This window comes from Staurois parvus, unplaced genomic scaffold (genome assembly GCF_062004578.1).
Source record: "Staurois parvus isolate SC_StPar_1 unplaced genomic scaffold, SC_StPar_1.0 ptg000554l, whole genome shotgun sequence".
NCBI lineage: Eukaryota > Metazoa > Chordata > Amphibia > Anura > Ranidae > Staurois > Staurois parvus.
Genome location: NW_028318350.1, coordinates 380006 through 405688, shown reverse-complemented (window position 1 = coordinate 405688; position 25683 = coordinate 380006). Strand labels below are relative to the sequence as shown.

The 25683-nt window shown below is 42.5% G+C and overlaps 1 protein-coding gene across 2 annotated transcripts in view; it reads left to right on the top strand.

Moving 5' to 3' along the window:
* The window catches only part of HECW1 (HECT, C2 and WW domain containing E3 ubiquitin protein ligase 1), a 550087-nt gene that overhangs the window by 503424 nt on the left and 20980 nt on the right, over window positions 1-25683 (top strand). For both annotated transcript variants that reach the window (XM_089691201.1, XM_089691202.1), the window contains 4 exons: window positions 429-581; window positions 14345-14443; window positions 17265-17394; window positions 25118-25264. In XM_089691201.1, coding sequence (XP_089547327.1) covers window positions 429-581; window positions 14345-14443; window positions 17265-17394; window positions 25118-25264 — 529 coding nt within the window. The remainder of the gene's footprint in view (window positions 1-428; window positions 582-14344; window positions 14444-17264; window positions 17395-25117; window positions 25265-25683) is intronic.

Sequence of the window (25683 nt, the reverse complement as noted above, 5' to 3'; positions counted from 1 at the left end):
TTTTCTACAACCATACATATTAATTATGTGTCATGGTGTATATCCCATTACCTCAAGGTGGATACTTTTTTTTTAAATCTTCCCTGCTGTGCCTACTTCCAAGCTGCTGGATACTGTCCTGAGTGGCTGTCTTCTGATGTTGCTACATAGAGAAGTTGTGCCGTTTACGCAGCTGAGAAAATTTGTTCTAAAAATACAGCAAAACTATGCATCTGAACTACTTTAAATGCAATGCAATTGCATCTCAGCAGGATCTACTACATCTAAAGAAATGCAACACAAATTGGGTCAAATGAAGCCTGGAAACTATCATCCATGCTAAACCATTGGAGTAAATGGGAATCTTGCATCCCGAGTTTCACATGCATTTCAAACACTCTACGGTATTTTGTATTTTGCAGTAAATTTCGTTTCTTTTTCTTTTTTAGACTGGATTACAGTGGTCCTTCAAGAGAGTTCTTCTTCCTCCTCTCGCAAGAACTCTTTAATCCATACTATGGCCTGTTTGAGTATTCAGCAAATGACACATACACCGTGCAGATTAGTCCAATGTCTGCATTTGTGGAAAACCATCTTGAATGGCAAGTACTATTTTTTACACGATCATGTATTGTGCTTGCATTAACTTTCTGCGTACTTTTTCTTCTATATTGCTCCTGGTGCATGGTGCCATTTATGAAGGTATAGTAACCAAGGTGGTTTTATTAGTAACACGGCACAGAATGTACCCTTGTGGCTAACAGAAGCCAATATCCATAATAGACTTGAAAAACTTAACATAAATAAATCACCAGGACAGGATGGTTTACACCCGAGAGTCCTTAAAGGACTTACCCAGGTTATTACCAGACCGTTATTACTAATTTTTCTGGACAGCTTAAGGACTGGAATGGTTCGAGCTGACTGGAAAAAGGCAAATGTGATACCAGTATTTAAAAAAGGGCAAATATATAGTCCTGGAAACTACAGGCCAGTCAGTCTAACATCAATAGTATGTAAATTATCGGAGGGGATGATAAAAGACTATATCCAAGAGTTTGCACATGATAATAGTAGCATTAGTAATGGATTTACGATGGACTGTTCCTGCCACTCCTGCCAGTCTGGTAACATTTTATGAGGAAGTGAGCTATAATCTTGATCACGAAAGGCCTGTGGATGTGGTATATCTGGATTTTGCTAAAGCATTTGATACAGTTCCACATAAATGCTTAATTTACAAATTGAGGTCTGTTGGCTTAGACCATAGTATATGCACATGGATAGAAAATTGGTTACAGGGGCGCATACAAAGGGTAGTTATAAATAGCGAGTACTCAGAGTAGTCTGGAGTGGTAAGTAGGGTACCCCAGGGCTCTGTCCTGGGACCTATTCTGTTTAATTTGTTCATAAATGATATAGAGGTCAGTATAAATAGTTCAATCTCAGTGTTTGCTGATGATACAAATGGGAGCAGGGCAATAACTTCACAGCAGGATATAGATGCCTTACAATCAGACCTCGATAAAATCAAGGTGTGAATAACTATGCGCAAATGAGGTTTAACCATTAGCCGCCCGGGCTATAGCTGTTTGGCAGCCGGAAAAATGCTCTAGCTTTCCGGGTGCACGCCATTTGGCGTCCTCCCGCACATGTGCAGTTTGCGCGGTTGCAGAGCCGCGCAGCGGCGCGATCTGTCACCGGCCGTGTACCTCGGACACGGCCGACGACAGATCTGAGTACCAGCCCCCGTTGCCGGTACCATGTGACCTGCTGTGGCCAATCACAGCAGGTCACATGACAGTTGTATACAATGGATGGCTTCATTCATGCCATCCATTGTATACTAGTGCCTAGCTGTGAATGGTCACAGCAGGTCACATGCACATGTCATGTGATTAGCTGTGGCCAAATCACAGCTAAGCACAAAAAAAAAAAAAACCTGAATGAATCGATTTCATTCAGGTAAATGCTTGCTTATAGCAAAGTAATTCTTTGCTAAAAGCAAATTGTGTAAAAAAAAAAAAAAAAAAAAAAAATACTGATCACTTCCCCAAAGTAGTACAATGTTACTATGGTAACATTGTATTACTTTGGTCATAGTAAAATATGAAACACAAATCTTAAAAAAAATAAAAAAAAAAATAAAAAAAAATATATATATAATTTTTTTTCATACTGTCACCAGTCAGTGTCCCTATTCACCGCCATGCCAGTTATATGATGACGCTGTACTGCACTGGTGTCAATATGTAAAAAAAAATTATTTTTTTAATTTTTTAATTTTCCGAAAAATTATGACAAAAAAAATAGAACTTCAAAAAACTCGCCATGCCTCTTATGAAGTACGTCCGACTGTCTACTCTGCAAAAAGGGGTCATTTGGGGGATATCTGTACTGTCCTGACATTTGGGGGATATCTGTACTGTCCTGACATTTGGGGGATATCTGTACTGTTCTGACATTTGGGGGATATCTGTACCGTCCTGACATTTGGGGGATATCTGTACTGTCCTGACATTTGGGGGATATCTGTACTGTCCTGACATTTGGGGGATATCTGTACTGTCCTGACATTTGGGGGATATCTGTACTGTTCTGACATTTGGGGGATATCTGTACCGTCCTGACATTTGGGGGATATCTGTACTGTCCTGACATTTGGGGGATATCTGTACTGTTCTGACATTCTTGGACCTCAAGAAATTAGATTGGCTGTCAGTACTTCAGGATTGATCAATATTCAGATCTATACCATAGTTTGTGAACTCTATAACTTTCCTACAAACTAAATAATACATCCTAATTTGGGTTATTTTCACCAAAGACATGTAGCAGAATACATCTCGGCCTAAATTTATGAAGAACAATTATTTATTTGTAAACTTTTATAACAGAAACAAAGAAAAACTTTTTTTTTTCTTTTTTTCAAAATTTTTGTTTTTTTTTTGTTAAGTTAGCAAAAAATAAAAACCCCAGTGGTGATTAAATACCACCAAAAGAAAGCTCTAGTTGTGTGAAGAAAATGATAAAATTTTAGTTTGGGTACAATGTTGTATGACCGCGCAATTGTCATTCAAAGTGTGAGAGCGCTGAAACCTGAAAAATGGGCTGGGCAGGAAGGGGGTAAAATTGCCCGGTATTGAAATGGTTAATTTTGATAAATGTAAAGTAATGCATTTGGGGGCCAAAATATGAATGCAAATTACTCGCTAGGAGGAGAGCCATCAGGGGACTCCAGGATGGAAAAAGATTTGGGGATCTTAGTAGATCATAGGCTCAGCAACGGCATACAATGCCAAGCTACAGCAAGCAAAGCCAGCAGAATATTAGCATGCATAAAAAAGGGGATTTACTCCAGAGATAAAACTATCATTCTACCACTTTACAAAACTCTGGTTCGCCCACATTGGAGTATGCCATCCAGTTCTGGCCACCAATCCTTAGGAAGGATGTGCTGGAGCTGAGAGTGTCCAGAGAAGGGCAACAAAGCTAATAAGGAGGCTGGAGGACCTCAGTTATGAGGAAATACTATAAACATTAATCTTATCCTCCCTGAAGAATAGATGCTTGAGAGGAGATATGGTAACGATATACAAACATCTTAATGGTGATCCCAACATAGCAAGAAAACTATTCAGCTTCAGGGAGCTTAAGAGGACATGTGGTCACTCCATGAAATTGGAGGAGAATAAGTTTCACCTTAAATTGCTCAGGGGATTTTTTACTGTTAGAGCAGTAAGGATGTGAAACTCCCTTCCACAAGCAGTAGTGTCTGTGGGAAGTATAAATACTTTCAAAAGACTCTTAGATGGGCACCTTTGTGAATGCAATATACATGTATATTGGAAATTGTATAGATTTAAACACACACATGTGCTCAAGCACGCACAGGTTTAACTGGATGGACTGGTATCTTTAGTCAACCTTACCAACTATGTAACTATGTAGAGTTAAAGGGGAAACCCCAAAGTGAGGGAAATGGAATCTCAGCACCCAAAGACAACAAAATAGTAAAAATAGTATTTTTATTGATACACAGAAAACTTTTTTCTTTTATATTCAAACATGTGCATGAATTCGTTCTAAAACCACATAAATTAAGCCCCTCATGTCTGGATTTTGAAGGGAACTCCCACGCCAAAACTTAAAACAAAATGGTGTGGGGGTCCTCCCCAAAATCCATACCAGACCCTTTCCAGAGCATGCAGCCTGGCAGGTCAGGAAAGGGGGGGGAGGGGCAAACAATGTTTCTTAAAAGAAACAACATTTCCGTTTACTTTGGGGAAAGTGACAGCTAATTCTGTGAGCTATAGTGAAGAAAAAAAAAGAGCCAGCAATTGCAGTTAAAATCAGCACCGACATACACTTCGTATTGCGAAAAAAATTCAAACAAAATTTGTAAACCGAGGCGTTATTTTCAGTGGATTTTCATTTCTAAACCGAAAATTACTTTAACCGAGGCGTTCTTAAACCGAGGTATTACTGTAGAACGCTGCGCTTCAGAAACAGAAGTTTAAACATTTCTATAACAAACTTCAAACTTGTGCAGCTTCATTCTATATACTACAAAGTTTGTTTTACCTACTTTACTTTGCCTATAGCAACCAATCTGATCCAACTGCGTAAATTCTATCTTCGTAGACTTTGACAAAAATGGCTGGTTACATGCGTTCTACCTGTGCTGATTTAGCTCTAGACCAGGGGTGGGCAAACTTTTTGACTTGAGGGCCGCAATGGGCTCATATATTGGACCCGGGGGCCGGACTAGCTGCTGGCCGGCCCAGCCACTACCACGCCATCCATAGTAAGTATAGTAATATTCCCCCATAGTAAGCATAGTAATTCATCCCCCCTATAGTAATTCATCCCCCATATAGTAATTCATCCCCCATAGTAATTCATCCCCCATATAGTAATTCATCCCCCATAGTAATTCATCCCCCATATAGTAATTCATCCCCCCTACAGTAATTCATCCCCCATATAGTAATTCATCCCCCATATAGTAATTCATCCCCCATATAGTAATTCATCCCCCCTATAGTAATTCATCCCCCATAGTAATTCATCCCCCTTATAGTAATTCATCCCCCATATTGTAATTCATCCCCCATATAGTAATTCATCCCCCATAGTAATTCATCCCCCTTATAGTAATTCATCCCCCATAGTAATTCATCCCCCATATAGTAATTCATCCCCCATAGTAATTCATCCCCCATATAGTAATTCATCCCCATATAGTAATTCATCCCCCATATAGTAATTCATCCCCCATTGTAATTCATCCCCCATATAGTAATTCATCCCCCATATAGTAATTTATCCCCCATATAGTAATTCATCCCCCCTATAGTAATTCATCCCCCATATTAATTCATCCCCCATATTAAGTCCCCAAGTCCCCCCTGTGTCAATTCACTTACCTTTGCTCCGCGCGTTCCTCTCGCCGTGTTCCCGCGCCGTTCCGGTGTAGCATGAAAATCTGTCTCCTATGAGGATCTGTCCCCCTCGACGTATCTGCGCATGTGCCAGTTTCAGGCATTAGCAGCCGATCGGCGATCTCCGGCACATGCGCAGATACGTCGAGGGGGACAGATCCTCATAGGAGACAGATTTTCATGGTACACCGGTCTTCAGGGCGGACTGTGAGAGGAGCCTAGCTCCCCTCACGTTCGTCACGCTGCCCCGCCTACACACATCCTGACAGCCATCCTGACAGTATCATGCTCCGCGGGCCGTAGTTTGCCCATTGCTGCTCTAGACAGACCAATATGCAACTAATTTTGTAATGCAAATTTGACAGAGACGGCTATTTTAAAGAGAGAACTAAATGCCGTATTGTATGAACATTGTGTGACAATGAAAGAAGCCATATTAGAGCTACTTACACACTCCAGGGAAGCCATTAAATCATTGCATCTTCTATCATGTTTGCTTGATACCTGAATGAATAACTGCCAGCTTCAATCTCAGGAACGGTTCAAAAGTTATTTCTCTGCAGATAATCTTTATGTACATAAGTAGCTACATTGAAGCTACATATCCTTTAACCACTTGCCCTCCAGAGGATTTACCCCCCTTCCTGACCAGGCCATTTTTTGCTTTGCAGCACTTGCGTTATTTTAACTGACAATTGTGCTGTCATGCAACGCTGCACCCAAATGAAATTTATGTGCTTTTTTCCCCACAAATAGAACTTTCTTTTGCTGGTATTTGATTGCCTGTGCAATTTTTATTTTTTGTGCTATAAGCAAAAAAAGACCGACAATTTTGAAAAAAAAACAATATTTTTGACTTTTTGCTATTAAACATGTCCAATAAAAAAAATTTATAAATCAAATTTGGTCATAAATTTAAGGGCAAAATGTATTCTCCTACATGTCTTTGCTAAAAAAAAATCCCAATACATGTAAATTTATTGGTTTATGTGAAAGTTACAGCGTTTACAAACAGCAGTATATATAATGGAATTTTTTTTTTCTACTAGTAATGGTGGCGATCAGCGACTTATAGTGGAACTGCGTCAGTGATTCTGACACTGGGGGGGAACTGACTTGGTGTCACTGACATCTCCAGTGATACCAATACAGTGACCAGTGCTAATAATGGCAGTGGTCAGGAAGGGGTTAACATCTGGGGCGATCAAAGGGTTAACTGTGTGCTGTGTGTGTTTTACTATGGGGCTGTGTCTGTGCTTTCCACTGTAAGCACACTGCTTTGTATGGCTCTGCTATGTAGAGCCATACAAAGCAGTGTGCTGGAGCTGACAGGAGAGAGAACTGTATTGTTTACATACAGTAATTCTCAGCGATCACCGGGTACTGGCGAGCAATCATCATCCAGAATCTGGTGATTGACAGCCGAGGCAGCGAATGGCAGCGTGGGTAGGGCGAGTGCGCTGCTTGCGCACGCCCCTTACCCGGAAATGCAAAATCACATATATACGTGATTTTGCGCACCTTGCCATCCTGTAGCAGTATTTCTTCTATAAGTTGGCGGGAAAGCGGTTAAATTCACTAGCCAACTACCTTCAAGATAAACAGTTGTCAGAAGAGAGCACTCTATACAATTGTAATGTGAACTCCTGACTAGGGATGCGCTCAGGGTTCGGTCCAAATACAAATCCAGGCCGAAGTTTGGCTGTTTAGGTGTTTGTCCAAACTCTTTTTCCTTTTTCATCGGGGTATCCAAACTTCATGTATAGTAACAGTATTTCTACTATATATGACAGCTTCCTTCCCAATGATGGATGTGAAGGAAGCAGCGGTTACCGGCACCCGCCACACCCTAAGCAACCATTCACATCACCCAGGCAAATTTAGTTGTTGGTCAGGAATCCTCAGCCATCTAAATAAAGAGACAGGGATAGCACTGACATCACTGACCACATATGTCACATGGCCAAATTTAGTAAATGATAAGAGGTTCTGCCACTTTTTCTTTTTTTATTGAGCAGCAGGGTCCAAATGATGTCACTTGGAGCAAATGAGTGACAAAAACAGATTGTGTCAGTAGTCAGGGGGATTTTTACTTTTGTCAGGTCGATTGGCGTTTTTTTATTCTAATGCACAATGTACATTTTGTTCTGTTTTTTTATTAAATGACTTCAAGAAGTGTGGTGTCATTATTTACTGCTTTCATTTTTTGAGGAATGAGTTAGGGGTATGTACTCCTTACTCATTCAAATAGGGGGCCATTATTTGGAGACCCCTTATCATAAAGGAGACTTCCAGATTTCAATAAGTCCACAGACTCCTACCAGTACCAGACCAGGGTTGTGGGGAAAAAGACCCTTGTGCTTGATAAGATGGTATAGGATTTGGGGGTAACACCACACAAATGTTTTCCTTCTTTTTTGCATGGGGTCCACCTTGACATCCATACCTAATGGTAATCAAGGAGAAGGGCCTTGTATGTATTTTTAGGGCAACCCCCTTGCCTTTTTTGTTGGATCCCCCATTGCCCCATTATCCAGATCAGATCATCATCTAGGATAAAGGTATGGTATAGATGAGGGAATCTCCAGCCCAGGGACGGACTGACAACTCATGGGGCACCCGGGCAATAGGGGATCATGGGGCCCCAGTGTCCTTGCCCAAACTCAAAAAAGCCTATGCGAAAGGTACCAGGGGCATCTCATCCCCTCCCTCCTAGATTGTAAGCTCCAAAGAGCAGGGCCCTCGATCCCCTCATGTTTTGCATTGTATTGGTATTGTTCTGTCACATGTTCTGTCCCCCTTTGTAATGTACAGCGCTGAGCGAACTATTGGCGCTTTATAAATACTGTATAATAATAATAATAATGTGTGGCCAGCTTTAGATTGTACCCATTAAGAGTCACCCGATATCTACTAACAAAAATATCACCTGCATATTGCTTAGTCCAGGGTTTCTCAACCAGAGTTCCTTCAGAAGTTGCTAGGGGTTCCTTGAGCAATGAGCAATTTCTGCCTCCCAGATAAGTTCCCACTGACACCAATGATCTTTTTAGTTATCTGCAAGGGTGTAATGCTTTCCAATTACCACAAATGTAAGCTGCATTCTTCCCACTGACCACCACATTAACTATCATGAGTTGTAGATATAGTAATTTTTAGCAGGGGTTCCTGAGATCAGGGGCGGACTGACAACTCATGGGGCCCCCGGGCAATAGGAGATCATGGGGCCCCTGTGTCCTTGCCCAAACTCAAAAAAGCCTATGAAAAAGGTACCGGGGGCATCTCATGGGGCCCCCTACTGACCCCGGGCCCTCGGGCAGTGCCCGAGTTTCCAAATGGTCAGTCCGCCCCTGCTCCAGCCACTTAGTTTACAAAAAGCAGTGACGGGGACCAATTTAATTTCTCTGTAAATGGCAGATTTGCTGCAGTAGGTTGTATACATCATACAGATGCACCGCATCACAGGCAGATTATGAGCATTGCCCAGGATGTCCTGGTGGGCAGTCCAGAGGACATGACTGACAGTGGTTCCTTCAGGGAGCCTTTTTAAAATCACACTATGTGTGTTGTGAATAAAGTTCTGCTTTTCCAACACTCCGCTCTGAAGAGAAGGGCAGATATACCCTATAGAAATACCATGAGACGAGCTGCAGCTTAGTTCCTCCAACCAAGTGCAATAAGTCTTTTTATTCAAGTCTAAATGTAGAAACACTCACATGTGTGAAGTAATCATAAGCATAAAAACCGTGGTTACCAATAGTTACCGGTGGGGTGGTAACCCGGGTGAAGAGCCGTCATCTTACTGCGATGTGGGGAGGTCAGCTCTCGGCTGGAACAGCGTGGTGGCTGGAGGGGAACAGCGGTGAGGCCGGCCGGCGTGCACGTCCTCCCTCAGAGCCGGATGGAACGCACGCTGGAACATAGCGGCGGCGTGGCCGTGATGACATCAGATCCCAGGGGGCACTGCGACGCGTTTCGGAGCATGCACTGGCCGTGGAAGGTGGAAGTGTGCTCCATTTTCAAGCAGCCAGATCCCAGGGTGCACTGCGACGCGTTTCGGAGCATGTACTGGCCGTGGAAGGCGGAAGTGGGCTCCCTTTTCAAGCAGGAGATCCCAGGGTGCACTGCGACGCGTTTCGGAGCATGTACTGGCCGTGGAAGGCGGAAGTGGGCTCCTTTTTCAAGCAGGAGATCCCAGGGTGCACTGCGACGCGTTTCGGAGCATGCACTGGCCGTGGAAGGCGGAAGTGCACTCCTTTTTCAAGCAGCTGTTCCAGCCGAAAGCTGACCTCCCCACATCGCAGAGAGATGACGGCTCTTCACCCGGGTTACCACCCCACCAGTAACTATTGGTAACCACAGTTTTTAAGCTTATGATTACTTTACACATGTGAGTGTTTCTACATTTAGACTGGAATAAAAAGACTTATTGCACTTAGAGGCGCTTCTCTCCTTTTCTCATCTACAGAGGTTGCTACAGCTTATTTGGAAGCCTTGCCCTCAGTGCCACACGGAATCCTACGCTCTTCATACAGTAGCCACTAATACCACGATCACCCCATACTACCATTTCCCAGGACTTTGCAGTGTTTGCGCTGTTACAACCCTTCCTCATTTTTTCTAGTTCCTCCAACCAACCTAGACCATGCGCGTCAGAGGATAAGAAAAGCTGCCACAGGACCTGTGCAAGTGAAATAAAAAACTGTATTCAGGCAACTTTGATTTCAGAGTTTGATAGAATGATCGAGGAAGAGTACCAGGTTTATAGCCACTTGAAGCTGTAAGAGTCTTATGCAGGCCATAGATGGGGAAAAAAACGGCAGATTTTTCTTTTAAAAAACGAAAAATCGGTCGTTCAAGTGGCCGACGTTACCATCAATGGTAAAAAAAATCAGCCGATTTTCATCCCGTCTAGAGCCGGCAAAAAGTGTCCCTGCAGAGAGCTCTGCTATTTCTTTGACAGTTCTCTGACAGTTCCTTGACATTTATAGAGGTTGCAACAATGTATCTATTTGTTTCCATTTAGGATACAGATGTTTTTATTCGGAAACAAATAGATACAATATTGCAACCGCTGTAAATGTCAGAGAACTGTCAAAGAAATAGCGGAGCTCTCTGCAGAGACACTTTTTGCTGGACTGGAATTCCTCTTATTTTCATCCTACTTCTTCTTCTTCTTCTTCATCCTCATCCTCATCCTCTTCTTCTTCTTCTTCTTCCTCATCCTCTTCTTCTTCTTCTTCTTCTTCATCATCCTCATCCTCTTCTTCTTCTTCTTCTTATTCTTCATCCTCATCCTCTTCTTCTTCTTCTTCTTCATCCTCATCCTCTTCTTCTTCTTCTTCTTTTTCATCCTCATCCTCTTCTTCTTCCTCATCCTCTTCTTCTTCATCATCCTCATCATCTTCTTCATCATCATCATCCTCATCCTCTTCTTCGTTGTCCTCATCCTCTTCTTCTTCTTCTTCTTCTTCCTCATCCTCTTCTTCATCCTCATCCTCTTCTTCTTCCTCATCCTCATCCTCTTCTTCTTCATCATCCTCATCTTCTTCTTCTTCATCCTCATCCTCTTCTTCTTATTATTCCTCTTCATCCTCTTCTTCATCCTCATCCTCTTCTTCTTCCTCATCCTCATCCTCTTCTTCTTCATCATCATCATCTTCTTCTTCTTCTTCTTCATCATCCTCATCCTCTTCTTCTTCATCATCCTCATCCTCTTCTTCTTCTTCATCCTCATCCTCTTTTTCTTCCTCATCCTCATCCTCTTCTTCTTCTTCATCCTCATCCTCTTCTTCTTCTTCTTCATCATCATCCTCATCCTCTTCTTCTTCTTCATCCTTATCCTCTTCTTCTTCTTCATCCTCTTCTTCTTCCTCTTCTTCTTCTTCATCCTCTTCTTCATCCTCTTCCTCTTCTTTTTCTTCTCTTTGTCTTCCTCTTGCAGGTCACTGCTCATGCGCAGATTTTTTATCGGTAAAAAATCGGCCGATTTGCCCACTAATTGCCGCGAAAATCGGCCGATCGGCAAAATCGGGCGATTTTTTTCCAACTTTACCGAAAAAAAAAAAATCTGCCAAAATACCGAAAAACGGCCGACCAAATCGCCCACTAACGATCCACAAATCGGCCGTTTTTATTTTCGGCCGAAAAACCGGCCGATTTTCGACCCATCTATGGCCTGCAATAGACTCAGTTCTCAGTGTTACTGTTCACCTGAAATAATTGTGTCCAATAATTAAGTTAGCATATTGACTCGTGATCATCTGTCAAAGCAATCACATGAGATTTAACTGACCCTTGGCTCGTAAGTCATCTTCAATAGACACGCCAGAATTTACCGTACAGAGCCACAAGTTCATGAAAATTTGCTGCTGGTTAAAATCCAATGACCTTAAAGTCATAAATCTTCTTTCCAGCATCTGGAAAGCCAGATTGGCTCATTAATTCACAAAACACATAATTAGCACTTTATATTTCCTTCAAGACTTTCCAAAAATGTTCTGCATGTTTCCCAGACTGTTGTTATTAAAGAACTTGCCCGTTTTATGGTATGTTTCGGGTAGTTTACTTGGTATGTTGCTGTCAAAGCACATTTTAGCACTTGCTTACGACAGACCATCTGTCAATTTGATGACCTTCCCACCAACACCACTAATATTGAATAATGTTTATACTGCAATAGTATGTTCATATGTTCATAAGCACAGAAATATAGACACTTCTGCTCAGCTCAGTAGAGTTTATCAAATGATATGGTGGATAATATGTTTTTATAAACCAAAACAAAGCAAAAAATAAGACACATTGACAAAGCACCCCCTCCCCGAAGCTTTTTACTGCCTATCAACATTGAAAATTCACACAGAAAAGATACATCTTTCTTATACTTAAAACTCTGGAACCTCATATGCAGGGGCGGACTGACAACTCATGGGGCCCCCGGGAAATAGGGGATCATGGGGCCCCTGTGTCCTTGCCCAAACTCAAAAAAGCCTATGAAAAAGGTACCAGGGGCATCTCATGGGGCCCCCTACTGACCCCCGGGCCCTCGGGCAGTGCACGAGTTTCCAAATGGTCAGTCCGCCCCTGCTCATATGTATTATTATTTTTTTATTAAATTTAATTCAAACTACTAACACTGACATACAAAGCCATTCATAACGCTGCCCCAAACTACCTCACCGAACTGATACCCAAATACCACCCAACCTGTACTCTTCGCTCCTCACAAGACCTCCTACTTTCTAGCTCCCTGGTCTCCACCTCCCACGCCCGACTGCAGGACTTCTCCAGGACTTCCCCCATCCTCTGGAACTCACTACCCCAATCCATCAGACTGTCACCTACCCTCCTCACCTTTAGGCGCACCCTGAAAACCCACCTCTTCAGCGAAGCCTAGCCCACCCTCACCTAACTGCCGATCTCCTCCACTCCTCCTACCACTCCATCACCCACAGCCAGTTCCTCCTGTGCCACCATCCCCTCCCTCCTAGATTGTAAGCTCGAAAGAGCAGGGCCCTCGAACCCCTCGTGTATTATTTTGTTACTTTACTGTCTCATGTTCTGTCCCCCACTATAATGTACAGCGCTGAGCAAACCTTTTGGCGCTATATAAACACTGTATAATAATAATAATAATATTACAGGTACCTCTATAGCGCTGTCAATTTACGCAGCACTTTACATATATATTGTACATTCACATCATACCTGTGCATGTGACCATTTTGCAGTTGGCTTATGACCCAATAGTTTTCCAAACCTACCAAAATCACAGGTATTATGTGATGGAAAATGGTGGTTTCTGAACATTACCAGTGACATCATTGCAAACTCAAATCCTTTAAGTAAAAAGTCCACAGAGCCATTGTTATTCCCACATTCACCGTAAAGACAAGAGGGAGCAAATGTTTAAAGCCCAACTCCAGGATATTACTAACCCCACTCCCATCCCCCTCTAACTAACCACTGGTATAAAAAAACAAATTTAATAGCTCATTTTACTTAACTAAAGCCACGATCACATTAAGATCCTTCTCTCTTCTGTTTACCTCATGGGATCCTTTTTTTCGGGGTGTCTACGTCAATGTCTGCTTGATGTGGACACCTCCTGTTGGTGGCAGCAACACTTTCAGCGACCTGTTTTCTTTCATTGGCTCTAGAGGCAGGGGGAACACAGGGCAGTGAGGAGACAAATGTCCGAAAAGATAAAGAGAAGTGTAAAACGCCTTGTCTCCAGGGTAGGAAATAAGCTTGGCTTATAGAGGAAACTGTAACTTTGATCCATTACACTGCAGGATATCTTAGGAAGATGTGTTTGGGATCAAGACAGAGGAGTAAGGTAATTGATGCACAATGCACTATTTCAATTTATCCAGGAATTGGGCTTTAATTCTGGCCTGCAATAGGCACCATAAGCCATACTAACAGATTAACTAACAGATATTGGTATTAAATTACCATGATCAGCGTGAGTGTCTGGCAGCTGACCCCCCTTTTATTTTCTTTCTTTCACTTTTTCGTCTCTCTCTTCCTCTCTTTTTCTACTTTATTCGTTGAAAATTTTTTTTTTCTCTGTCACTTTTGGTTCATTTTGGTTTAATTTTTGTTTATTGATTTATGAAACCTGTACGTCCTGATGGCTATGACACTTTTTGTGTGAATTGTAATGCTATTGTCTGATAATCTTTTTACGTACCTATAAGTGTTATGATTCTGATTCTACATCTTGTTCCACCATGCGGGTGGGCCTTTTTTTTTTTGTTTGCCATCTCGTTTTATGCTTTAATATGCTTGTTTCTCAATAAAAAATATTGAAATATAAATTACCAATTATTACAGGAAAATTAATTTAATTTCCAACCAATTGTGATAGATGTATATCTGTTTTTTAATTCCTACCTCTGATTTTTGTGACCTAGGTTTCGGTTTAGTGGGCGAATCCTTGGCCTTGCTCTCATTCACCAGTATCTTCTGGATGCCTTCTTCACAAGACCATTTTATAAGGCTCTTTTAAGGCTGTGAGTATATAACATTTAGAATATTCACTGTTAACGGTGGATCCTGTAAGACTGGTAGCAAAAATGTTGTTATAAAAAATGTTTTAGAGGTCTTTAAAATATGAAGTAAGACTTCAAACTACTGGGCTCCATTAAGAACAGAGCAAAGGTAACACATTATGGGACCAACATGAAAATGCTGCACACCTCTGACTTGTTAAATTAAAATTTGTATAATATATGAGTATATTCAATTTTGATTTTGTTATAGAAATTTCTAACAACAGCACCAGTTGCTGTAAGTTTCTCCAATGCAATATGTTTATTCGGAGTTTAATTATATTTTCTTCACAGTGTATCAAACTGAAAAGCTTTCTCATGGAGACCTTCTTAAAGGTCTTAAAAATATAGAATAAAAAACAAACCATTCAGCTATTTAGGCAACATGATGTTAAATATTCTAGTAAACATCTTGATGTCACTAGAACACAAATATGTGCATGTCACTTTAAGGATACTGAAAGGGCAGTATCGTCCTGGCAGATAAAGCTCCAGCATGTCAGGTGTTGTCAGATCTTGTCACTAAGTCTCCCCCCAAAACACTCACATATATATTTCTATTGGCCCATCATTATGATGAGCTGTCTCACTGGCAAGTAGGAATGTATGTAAGGAGGGGGAAGGTGTGAACATTTCAGAACAATGAGGAAGTTCCTAAATTGTAATATATAGCCAAAGCTTTTATTTTAGTTTTGGATGGAAAAGGCAAGGATTTGAATCCCTGCTAGATTTTTATGATGTCTGTGTCCTTCTGGGGAGATTCACTCTCTAAAATCTCCTGGTGGCCATTGTTTCCTAGACAAAATGTGATGGGAAATCCAAAAGGTAAAATAAAATCTTTCATTGGGACATCTGTTCCAAGACATACAGTGGGGCAAAAAAGTATTTAGTCAGCCACCAATTGTGCAAGTTCTCCCACTTACAAAGATGAGAGAGGCCTGTAATTGGCATCATAGGTAGACCTCAACTATGAGAGACAAAATGAGAAAACAAATCCAGACAATCACATAGGCTGATTGGGAAAGAATTTATTTGCAAATTATGGTGAAAAATAAGTATTTGGTCAATATCAAAAGTTCATCTCAATACTTTGTTATATATCCTTTGTTGGCAATGACAGAGGTCAGATGTTTCCTGGAAGTCTTCACAAGGTTGGCACACACTGTTGCTGGTATGTTGGCCCATCCTCCATGCAGATCTCCTCTAGAGCAGTGATGTTTTGGGGCTGTCGCTGGGCAACACGGATTTTCAACTCCCTCCAAAGGTTTTCTATGGGGTTGAGATCTGGAGACTGGCTAGGCCACTCCAGGAATTTGAAATGCTTCTTACGAAGCCTCTCCTTCATTGCCCGGGCGGTATGTTTGGGATCATTGTCATGTTGGAAGACCCAGCCACATTTCATCTTCAATGCCCTTGCTGATGGAAGGAGGTTGGCACTCAAAATCTCACGATACATGGCCCCATTCATTCTGTCCTGTACATGGATCAGTCGTCCTGGTCCCTTTGCAGAGAAACAGCCCCAAAGCATGATGTTGCCACCCCCATGCTTCACAGTAGGTATGGTGTTCTTTGGATGCAACTCAGCATTCTCTCTCCTCCAAACACGACGAGTTGTGTTTCTACCAATCAGTTCTATTTTGGTTTCATCTGACCATATGACATTCTCCCAATCCTCTTCTGGATCATCCAAATGCTCTCTAGCAAACTTCAGACGGGCCCGGACATGTACTGGCTTAAGCAGGGGGACACGTCTGGCACTGCAGGATCTGAGTCCCTGGCGGCGTAGTGTGCTACTGATAATAGCCTTTGTTACGTTGGTCCCAGCTCTCTGCAGGTCATTCACTAGGTCCCCCCGTGTGGTCCTGGGATTTTTGCTCACCGTTCTTGTGATCATTTTGACCCTACGGGGTGAGATCTTGCGTGGAGCCCCAGATCGAGGGAGATTATCAGTGGTCTTGTATGTCTTCCATTTTCTAATTATTGCTCCCACAGTTGATTTGTTCACACCAAGCTGCTTGCCTATTGCAGATTCAGTCTTCCCAGCCTGGTGCAGGTCTACAATTTTGTTTCTGGTGTCCTTCGACAGCTCTTTGGTCTTCACCATAGTGGAGTTTGGAGTGTGACTGTTTGAGGTTGTGGACAGGTGTCTTTTATACTGATAACAAGTTCAAACAGGTGCCATTGATACAGGTAATGAGTGCAGGACAGAGGAGCCTCTTAAAGAAGAAGGTACAGGTCTGTGAGAGCCAGAAATCTTGCTTGTTTGTAGGTGACCAAAAAATTATTTTCCACCATAATTTGCAAATAAATTCTTTCCAGATCAGCCAATGTGATTGTCTGGATTTGTTTTCTCATTTTGTCTCTCATAGTTGAGGTCTACCTATGATGCCAATTACAGGCCTCTCTCACCTTTTTAAGTGGGAGAACTTGCACAATTGGTGGCTGACTAAATACTTTTTTGCCCCACTGTATGTCTAATTCGCCTCAATTTGAAGAGATTCCTTTACATTTTTGGGGGAAATTTGGGACAGGAATGTGGTATGTGTAAGCACCTCTGGGCAGCACTTCATACCTGTCAGTATATTTCAGCAATTGTGAAGAGACAGAATCTTTTTAGGGATTGCTTAATACCAAGTTTTAACATTGTATTGTCATGTCTTTCTAACTTCCATTTATTTCTATTCATGTATTTTACCCTGTAGCTTTATGAATTGTGGTTTGTTTAATGTACCGTGTATGTAAATGTGCGAAAAAACAGCAATTTCTTGTTACGTTTGTTTAGACCATGTGATCTCAGTGATCTGGAATACTTGGATGAAGAGTTCCACCAGAGTTTACAGTGGATGAAGGACAATGACATCACAGACATTTTGGACCTGACATTCACGGTCAATGAGGAAGTGTTTGGTCAGGTTAGTTTAATTTTTCTGTAAACTGCTGTAAAATGTATCTCTTTATATTTGAACATTTCTGATAGATATCACAAAGATGCCAGCTCAGCTGTGAAGGCCTTCAACAAATACATTACAAGCTGTCCCTGCGCCACCCCCCCCCCCCCCCACACACACACACACACACGGGACCGTGGCAGACTAGAGAAATTTCCTGCTTGTTTGACAGTTAAATTTGCATAACAGTTAATTAGCAAATATACCTGTAATTGGTTGAAGTTAGTCATATGACAGATGGTCCGTTAAAGCTTGTGCTGGAGGTTTTTTTAAAAAGTAAAGAAAATGCATCAGTGAGCTGTCAGACGGCATTGGACAGAAGGAGATAAGGTCCTCCCACCCTCTCTCCTCGTCATGGTCCTAATTATGAGGCTTTATGTTCCTCTCGTTAAAAAGAGAGGGGGTGGTATTGTACTTTGGTTTAAATCTAGCTTGGATATCCATAGTATAGCCATGTATAAGTATGTTGTATGTATTTATAATTAATATAAAGTATATATTTATCATACAGTTGCAAGAAAAAGTATGTGAACCCCTTGGAATTACGTGGAGTTTTGCATGAATTGGGCATAAAATGTGCTCTGAACGTCATCTAAGTCACAACAATAGAAGAACACAGTCTGCTGAACATAATACTACACAAACATTAGATGTTGCCATGGTTTAATTGCACATAACATGTAAACATTCACAGTGCAGGGAGGAAACCAAGATTGAGTTGTTTGGGAAGAACACACAACATTGTGTGGAGAAAAAAAGGCACAGCACACCAACATCAAAACCTCATCCCCACTGTAAAACATGGCGGAGGGAGCATCATGGTTTGGGGTTGCTTTGCTGCCTCAGGGCTGGACGGATTGTTGTCATTGATGGGAAAATGAATTCCAGAGTTTATCAAGACATTTTGCAGGAAAACGTACGACCATCTGTCCGCCAACTGAAGCTCTGCAGAGGATGGGTGATGCAACAGGACAATGACCCAAAGCATACAAGTCATTCAACAAAACAATGGCTGCAACAGCACAGAATACGCCTTCTGGAGTGGCCCAGTCAGAGTCCTGACCTCAACCCGATTGAAATGCTGTGGCATGACCTTAAGAGAGCGATTCACACCAGACATCCCAAGAATATTGCTACACTGAAACAGTTTTGTGAAGAGGAGTGGTCCAAAATTACTCCAGGTCGTTGTGCAGGTCTGATCTGCAACTACAGGAAACATTTGGTTGAGGTTATTGCTGCCAAAGGAGGGTCAACCAGTTATTAAGTCCAAAGGTTCACATACTTTTTCCTCCCTGCACTGTGAATGTTTACATGTTATGTGCAATTAAACCATGGCAACATCTAATGTTTGTGTAGTATTATGTTCAGCAGACTGTGTTCTTCTATTGTTGTGACTTAGATGACGTTCAGAGCACATTTTATGCCCAATTCATGCAAAACTCCACGGAATCCCAAGGGGTTCACATACTTTTTCTTGCAACTGTATTAAGTTATTACGTAGTTTAAACTTAAGAATATAATAAAGAGCTCTGGCCTTTCCGATTCAAGCTTGATGTTAGTGTAATATTTATTTTATTTCTTCTGCCTACAGTCCCATAATAGTTCTGTGGAACATAAACATGCAGCAAAGGAGTGCCTATATTTCTAACCTATGCAGTGGGCATCTCTGAAGGAATTATTGACTCTGGGATAGAAAATTTAGTCACAAACAATTCTTTCCTTCAGATTGGTTGAGCCTTAGGGTGTTTGTACAACAGAGAAGCCCAACAGTCCAGTCCAAAACAGTCCAAATAATTATCAGTTGAGCAACAATCTTCCTATGTTTAGGGGTGCCTTTAAACCCTATCACATTGTCACTGGAGCAGAAGGTGATGGGAAACCCAAAACTCTGGAGATATCTCTTCCAGAGACAACTGTTTAACCCCTTGACGCCGACGTAACACAAATATGCGGCCTCACGGACCTGGGCTTTTTTCCGTGGGGCCGCATATTTGCGTACCTGTCTTTGTGCTGGGAGCGCGCCGCTCGGCGCGCTCCCAGCACCAAGACCGCGGTGTCACTGAGAGCCCCGGGTCCCGTTCTAACGATCGGGACCCGGGACTCCCGATTCCGGGTCACGTGATCGCTGTGATAGCCTCTGATTGGCTATCACAGTGATCAATCACTGTGCAGCCCGGCCCCCTTGTTTTCTCTCTCTCTATGAATGGAGAAGAGAGATACATTGTATCTCTCGAACTCCTGACACAGAGAGAGAAAAAAAAGTTTGTAAAAAAAAAAAAAAAGATAAATAAATATTAAAAAATAAAAGAAAAAATAAAGAAAAATACCTAGATCAAGGTTTGATCTAGTTCAGTACCAGGGTTAGTGTTTGGGTCAAGGTCAGGGTCAAAGGTCAGGGTCAAGGGCAAAGGTCAGGGTCAAAGGTCAGGATTTAAAAAAAAAATTGGTATCAGTGTCAGTTAGTGTTAATGTCAATGTCAGTGACAGTGTGTTTTATATAAAAAAAAAAGACAAAAACAAAATGCGCACTGTTGTTTCTGGACTGTACTACGGGTACAAACAACAAATACCATACACATAAATGGTATCGCTGCGATCGTCAAGAACTGGAGAATGTATTTTGAGTTGTTCTTTGGTGGTAGGTTATGTTCGTAACAAGAAACACACAGTTAAATTTAAAAAAATGATTTTTTTTACTATTTTGGCCCAGTTTTCCTTTAATAATAAAAAAAAAATTAGGAGCTATCCATAACCATTTACCAACAAATGAAAGCCCAATTTGTCCTGAAAAAAACAAGGTATAATCCACCTGGATGTACAAAGTAGTTGTGACGATATGTACGGTTTTACTAACACGTCAACGTTGCAGAATTGTGCTTAGGCATTTAGATTTGTTTTACCCTTAGGCGTGAAGGGGTTAAGAGAGGAAGATATAAAAGTATTTTCACCAAAATGTGACTATTATGGCCGGTGGTGTGCAAAATAAATAAATTTCAGTGACCTGCTCCATTTGGCTTCTCTGATTGTGTAACCTCATAATGATCATAGTTCTTAAATGTTAAAGACACTGTGAAACAAAGAGTAGTTTGCCACCCCCTAAAATTATAGACTGAACCCTAATGCTGTTCCATGTACCTTGGGATAAGTGAACTTAGCTAGGAAAATGTAGATAGTGCAAATTACAACACATTTTACCAATTTTCACTGCCATTCTTTTAGTCAATTTTACAGTTTATTTTAACAGTACTATTTAATTAATCACTAGAAATATACGTTATTAATATTCTATATCAAAACAGCCATAGTGTATAGTAATTTATTAATCACATGTAAACAGCAACTAAATAATGTATGTCGATGAGATGAAGTGTGTGGTGCTAAGTGCCTTCTAAAAGCAGCCCTATTCTATTTTCTCAGAAATTTCCTCTCTGATTAACAGTGATATTCTGTGGACTATGTATACAATGTCAGTGTACAGAAGATAGGCATTTTTTTTATGACAAGCAGCAAAAGTTGTTTTCCCATATTTACAAATGAGAACATACTTATCTGTTGGGGACCAGGGGCGGACTGACCATTTGGAAACTCGGGCACTGCCCGAGGGCCCGGGGTCAGTAGGGGGCCCCATGAGATGCCCCTGGTACCTTTTTTATAGGCTTTTTTTAGTTTGGGCAAGGACACAGGGGCCCCATGATCCCCTATTGCATGGGGGCCCCATGAGTTGTCAGTCCGCCCCTGGTTGGGGTATAGGACATTGAAACACACCCTAGTGTACCACCATCCTAATTGGTGCTAAGATTGGTTAGATTTAGTGCTGGCTAACTGAGTTCAGTGGAGCTGTGTGTATTTTTGTTAGGTAAATTTAGCTTGCTAGCTGTACTGTAGTGTGGCTCCAATTGATTATTTAGGTCTGTTCAGTGTTCTCAGCTGGTTTCAGAAATCAGTATAACTTTTTGGATTATAGGTGTAGAGCTATGCATATGGCAGTATGAATATTTATACAGCCCTGGCCAGTCCCAGAGAGCAAGGCCCTGAGGGATGCTGGGGGACTGTATACTGTATGTTCTCTGAGCACACTGAGCTCTGGGTCTTTTCCTGTGTAGGATCAGTCCGTCCTGGAGAGCGGCTGCCCTCCAAGGCAATACTGCCATGTGCTTGCTGTTAGAGAAGCCTCAGTTGACTTGAGGGCCTGAATGCTGAAGCCACTGTGTCAGGGACCATCGCGACGCATGGGTCTGTACATGCGTAGGTGTCTGTCAAGACATGCAGGCAGCAGGGCACTTTGGACCCAGGCGCACCCGGCACCTATGACGGTGCTGGGCAGGCACTAGGACCTAGGCTGCGCCTGTCAGGTGCAGGGCGGGATACTTAAACCAGCCCTGCACAGACACAAGTTGCCGTATGGTCTGATCTTTGCTCCTGTGTTCCTGTGTTCCTGCTATTTGAGATTCGTTGCTGACCTTGCCTGAACCTGACCTCCGCTGACTTCTCCTGCTCTGACCCCCTGGCTAGTTTGACCTCTCTTCTGGATAATCCCCATACCTGATCTGAACTTCTGTTACCGACCCCAGTGAGTGACCTGACTATTCTTCTGCCTGCCGCCTTGTACTACGCTGATCCCACTGTTACCGACCCGGCCCGTTTGACCATGCTTACTACTCCGCCATCCATCCATCCATCCCGCTCGGATCCCGTCTTCCACCTCTTCACGTCAGGCTCTCTACCTGCACATACCCCTGGCGGATCTCTCTACCCCGGACGGGTTTACTCAGGGGCCGCGACCTGGTCCCTGTCTGCTCCAAGCCCATCCCCGCCATCAGGGGCCCTGGTGAACAAGCAGACTGGGGCTTAGACTCCGCGCCCTGGGGAATCCTGTCCTGTGGACTGCTAGAGGCCCCGCTAGGCGGTTACTAACACACTGAGAGCTGATTGAGGGGCTCTGTGCTGAAGATCTAGTCTGGTGTCACTGGAGGAAAGTGTCACTTGGAAGTTGGAAAGAGAAAACCAACTTTCCCTGGACCTTTCAGTACAGACTGATCTGAGAGACTTTAGAGACTTTTGGGCTGCGGCCACCCAACCTCACCCCTCTTGTTCTAAAGAGTCAGTTGTTTGTTTTGCTAAAGCGGACATTGGCTGATGTCCTGAAGAGCTTAGTCTAACTAGTACCCTGTGAAGGGACTCTGCTCTGGTTGGTCTAAAGAAAGAAGGCTGTGTGCTTTTAGTAGTTTCTACTACAAGCCATCTCCATGGTTTGCTATATGCAAGGACTTCTGCTTTAGCCTTACAGAAAGGAGCTCACTGTCCTCAAGTTGTATATATTTTCTGTTTTTGGAGTATCCCACTCTATTCCCTTATCCCTATCCAAGTTCTCCAAAAATAAAAACGAAAAAACAACACCCCTAGCCTGGTTATTGAGGAAACGAGGGACTGTGTTCGTGTGCCTGGCTGTGGGGCAATCTATTGAGGAAGAACCTGGGCAAATTTCCAGCGGCTCCTATGGAAGTAAGCACTAAACTAGTAATATATGTACTTGTGCCCAGGGGCGGACTGACAACTCATGGGGCCCCCGGGCAATAGGGGATCATGGGGCCCCTGTGTCCGTGCAAAAACTCAAAAAAGCCTATGAAAAAGGTACCAGGGGCATCTCATAGGGCCCCCTACTGACCCCGGGCCCTCGGGCAGTGCCCGAGTTTCCAAATGGTCAGTCCGCCCCTGCTTGTGCCTTAGTCCATTACCAGTCTTGCCTACTGAGCTCAAGAAGGCTCATATCACTCAGAGGGGCATTTACTATCTTTGCATCTTATCATAAAGTCTATCGGAAATTCTTTCAACATCAAAATCAAATTATTACTGAGCAGAATAACTGTCTAAATGAGATAATCAAAAGCTAATCTAATTTCTCCCATTCATAGTTCTTTTATCCTGTCTGGTTTAATCGTGACTGTCATAAGATGGTGTTGGGTTACTGCCATAAGATGGGATAGTATTTAACTGTTTTACAGAAAGATTTGAAATTGTTCAGAAGAGCCATGAATCATATTCTCCCTTTCAAACGCCTATACTGCTCTTGAAGAGTGAAATAAATATTTTGATTTGTTTCTATGGACAACCAGAATTTTCTTGTTTAAAAAGAGAATTTCTCTTTCTTAGCAACTTGCCTCATAAGCTCTATAAAGTTCATCTTTAAGTCCTCACTTAAAGTATATGTGTAGCCAAAACTTTCTTTTAGCTTTGGATAAAGTAGGAAAGGGTTAAACCCCCTGCCAGGTGATTATATATACATATAATATTCCATTCACTTCCTATCCCGGAGGCACAGCAGGAAGTTAGATAATATTCCAAAGTAAGGGGAATTCTCCTTTAAGACAATTGTCCGTGGAACAGGTGTACCTCTTTTCCTGGAGACAACTCTAAATTTTTGGATTTTCCTTCACTTAGAGTGGTGAATCTTGCCAATGGGGACACAGACAGCAATAAAAACTTATGAAAGGGTTTGATAATATCCAAAACTAAAAAAAAAAAATAATATAAAGGAAAAAGGTTTAATCTTTATTCTCTTAAAAATGTGTATAGTGTATTGACTCAAATGAGGAGAGATATCATAATGTCGGTTTTTTAAGGTACATTGCATTTTCACTTACATTATTACATTATTATTACATCGAGTTTATATAGCGCCAAAGGATTTGCTCAGCGCTGTACAATAGAGGGGGGGACAATACATGAAACATTACAGCAACTACAAACAGCACATGAGGGGTTAGAGGGCCCTGCTCTTTCGAGCTTACAATCTAGAGGGGAGGGGGTAGTAGCACAGGAGGAAATGGCTGTGGGGGATGGAGTGGTAGGAGGAATGAAGGAGGATGGCTGTTAGGTGAGGGTGGGGTAGGCTTCCCTGAAGAGGTGGGTTTTCAGGGAGCGCCTGAAGGTGGGAAGGGAAGGTGACAGTCTGATGGATTGGGGTAGTGAGTTCCAGAGGATGGGGGAGGACCTGGAGAAGTCTTGCAGTCGTGTGTGGGAGGAGGAGACCAGGGAGCAAGATAGAAGGAGGTCCTGTGAAGAGCGAAGGGTACGGGTAGGGTGGTACCTGGGAATCAGGTTGGTGAGGTAGTTAGGGGCAGTGTTGTGAATGGCTTTGTAGGTCAGAGTGAGTAGTTTGAGATTGATGCGTTGGGCAATAGGGAGCCAGTGGAGGGATAGGCAGAGGAGGGTGGCAGAGGTGGAGCGGTTGGTAAGGTGGATGAGTCTAGCCGCTGAGTTCAGGATGGTCTGGAGCGGGGAGAGCCTGCACTGGGGTAGGCCGGTGAGGAGGGAGTTGCAGTAGTCGAGGCGTGAGATAATCAGGGAGTGTACGAGTAGTTTAGTGGTGTCTGGGGTAAGGAAGGTGCGTATCTTGGCGATGTTGCGAAGGTGGAGCCTGCATGAGTTTGTAAGTGATTTGACATGAGGTTGGAAGGAAAGGTTTGAGTCCAGAATGACGCCAAGGACTTTGGCTTGCGGGGCGGGATTGATGGTGGTGTTGTTGGTAGTGATGGATGGGGGGGGCGCGGGCAGGGGACGAGAAGCTCAGTTTTGGAGAGGTTAAGCTTGAGGAAATACTTACATACACTTACATATGGTATTACGCCACTGTAATTGATATCTTAGTACACCATCTATTAACCTGTATTGTCTGCTTTTCTAAAAGGTCACCGAAAGAGAGCTAAAGTCTGGCGGAACAAACCTACAAGTAACAGAAAAGAATAAGAAAGAATATATAGAAAAGATGGTAAAATGGCGAGTGGAACGAGGAGTGGTTCAACAAACTGAAGCCCTTGTACGAGGGTTTTATGAGGTATGTCTTGTATGAGGATGCAGCTAAAATACAAATCAATGGTTCTCAGGACCTGCACTCCCATGCAGATACTTTTTAACACAGCACAGAGCTCTTGGAAGGAGTGAGGTGAATATACAGTTTGCCTATACCAAGAAAAATACAACAGACAATACTTATCTTCAATGAGATGTGTCCTCCTTTCATCTGAATGTTCCTCCACCAATGCCCTCCACCCACCTCTGCTGCCACAATCTTCTGGTGCTGCGGCGCATAATAGAACTTTGGGGCTGTGACAGACACTCAAGAGTGTCCAACTATGTCCGCCCTTTTTTCTCAGCTGCTACATTCATAGAAGCCAATAGTATAGCTTCCATGAACTAAACATGAACCATGAATGGAAGACAGACAGGTGATTGATTCCATTTGTAAATCAACAG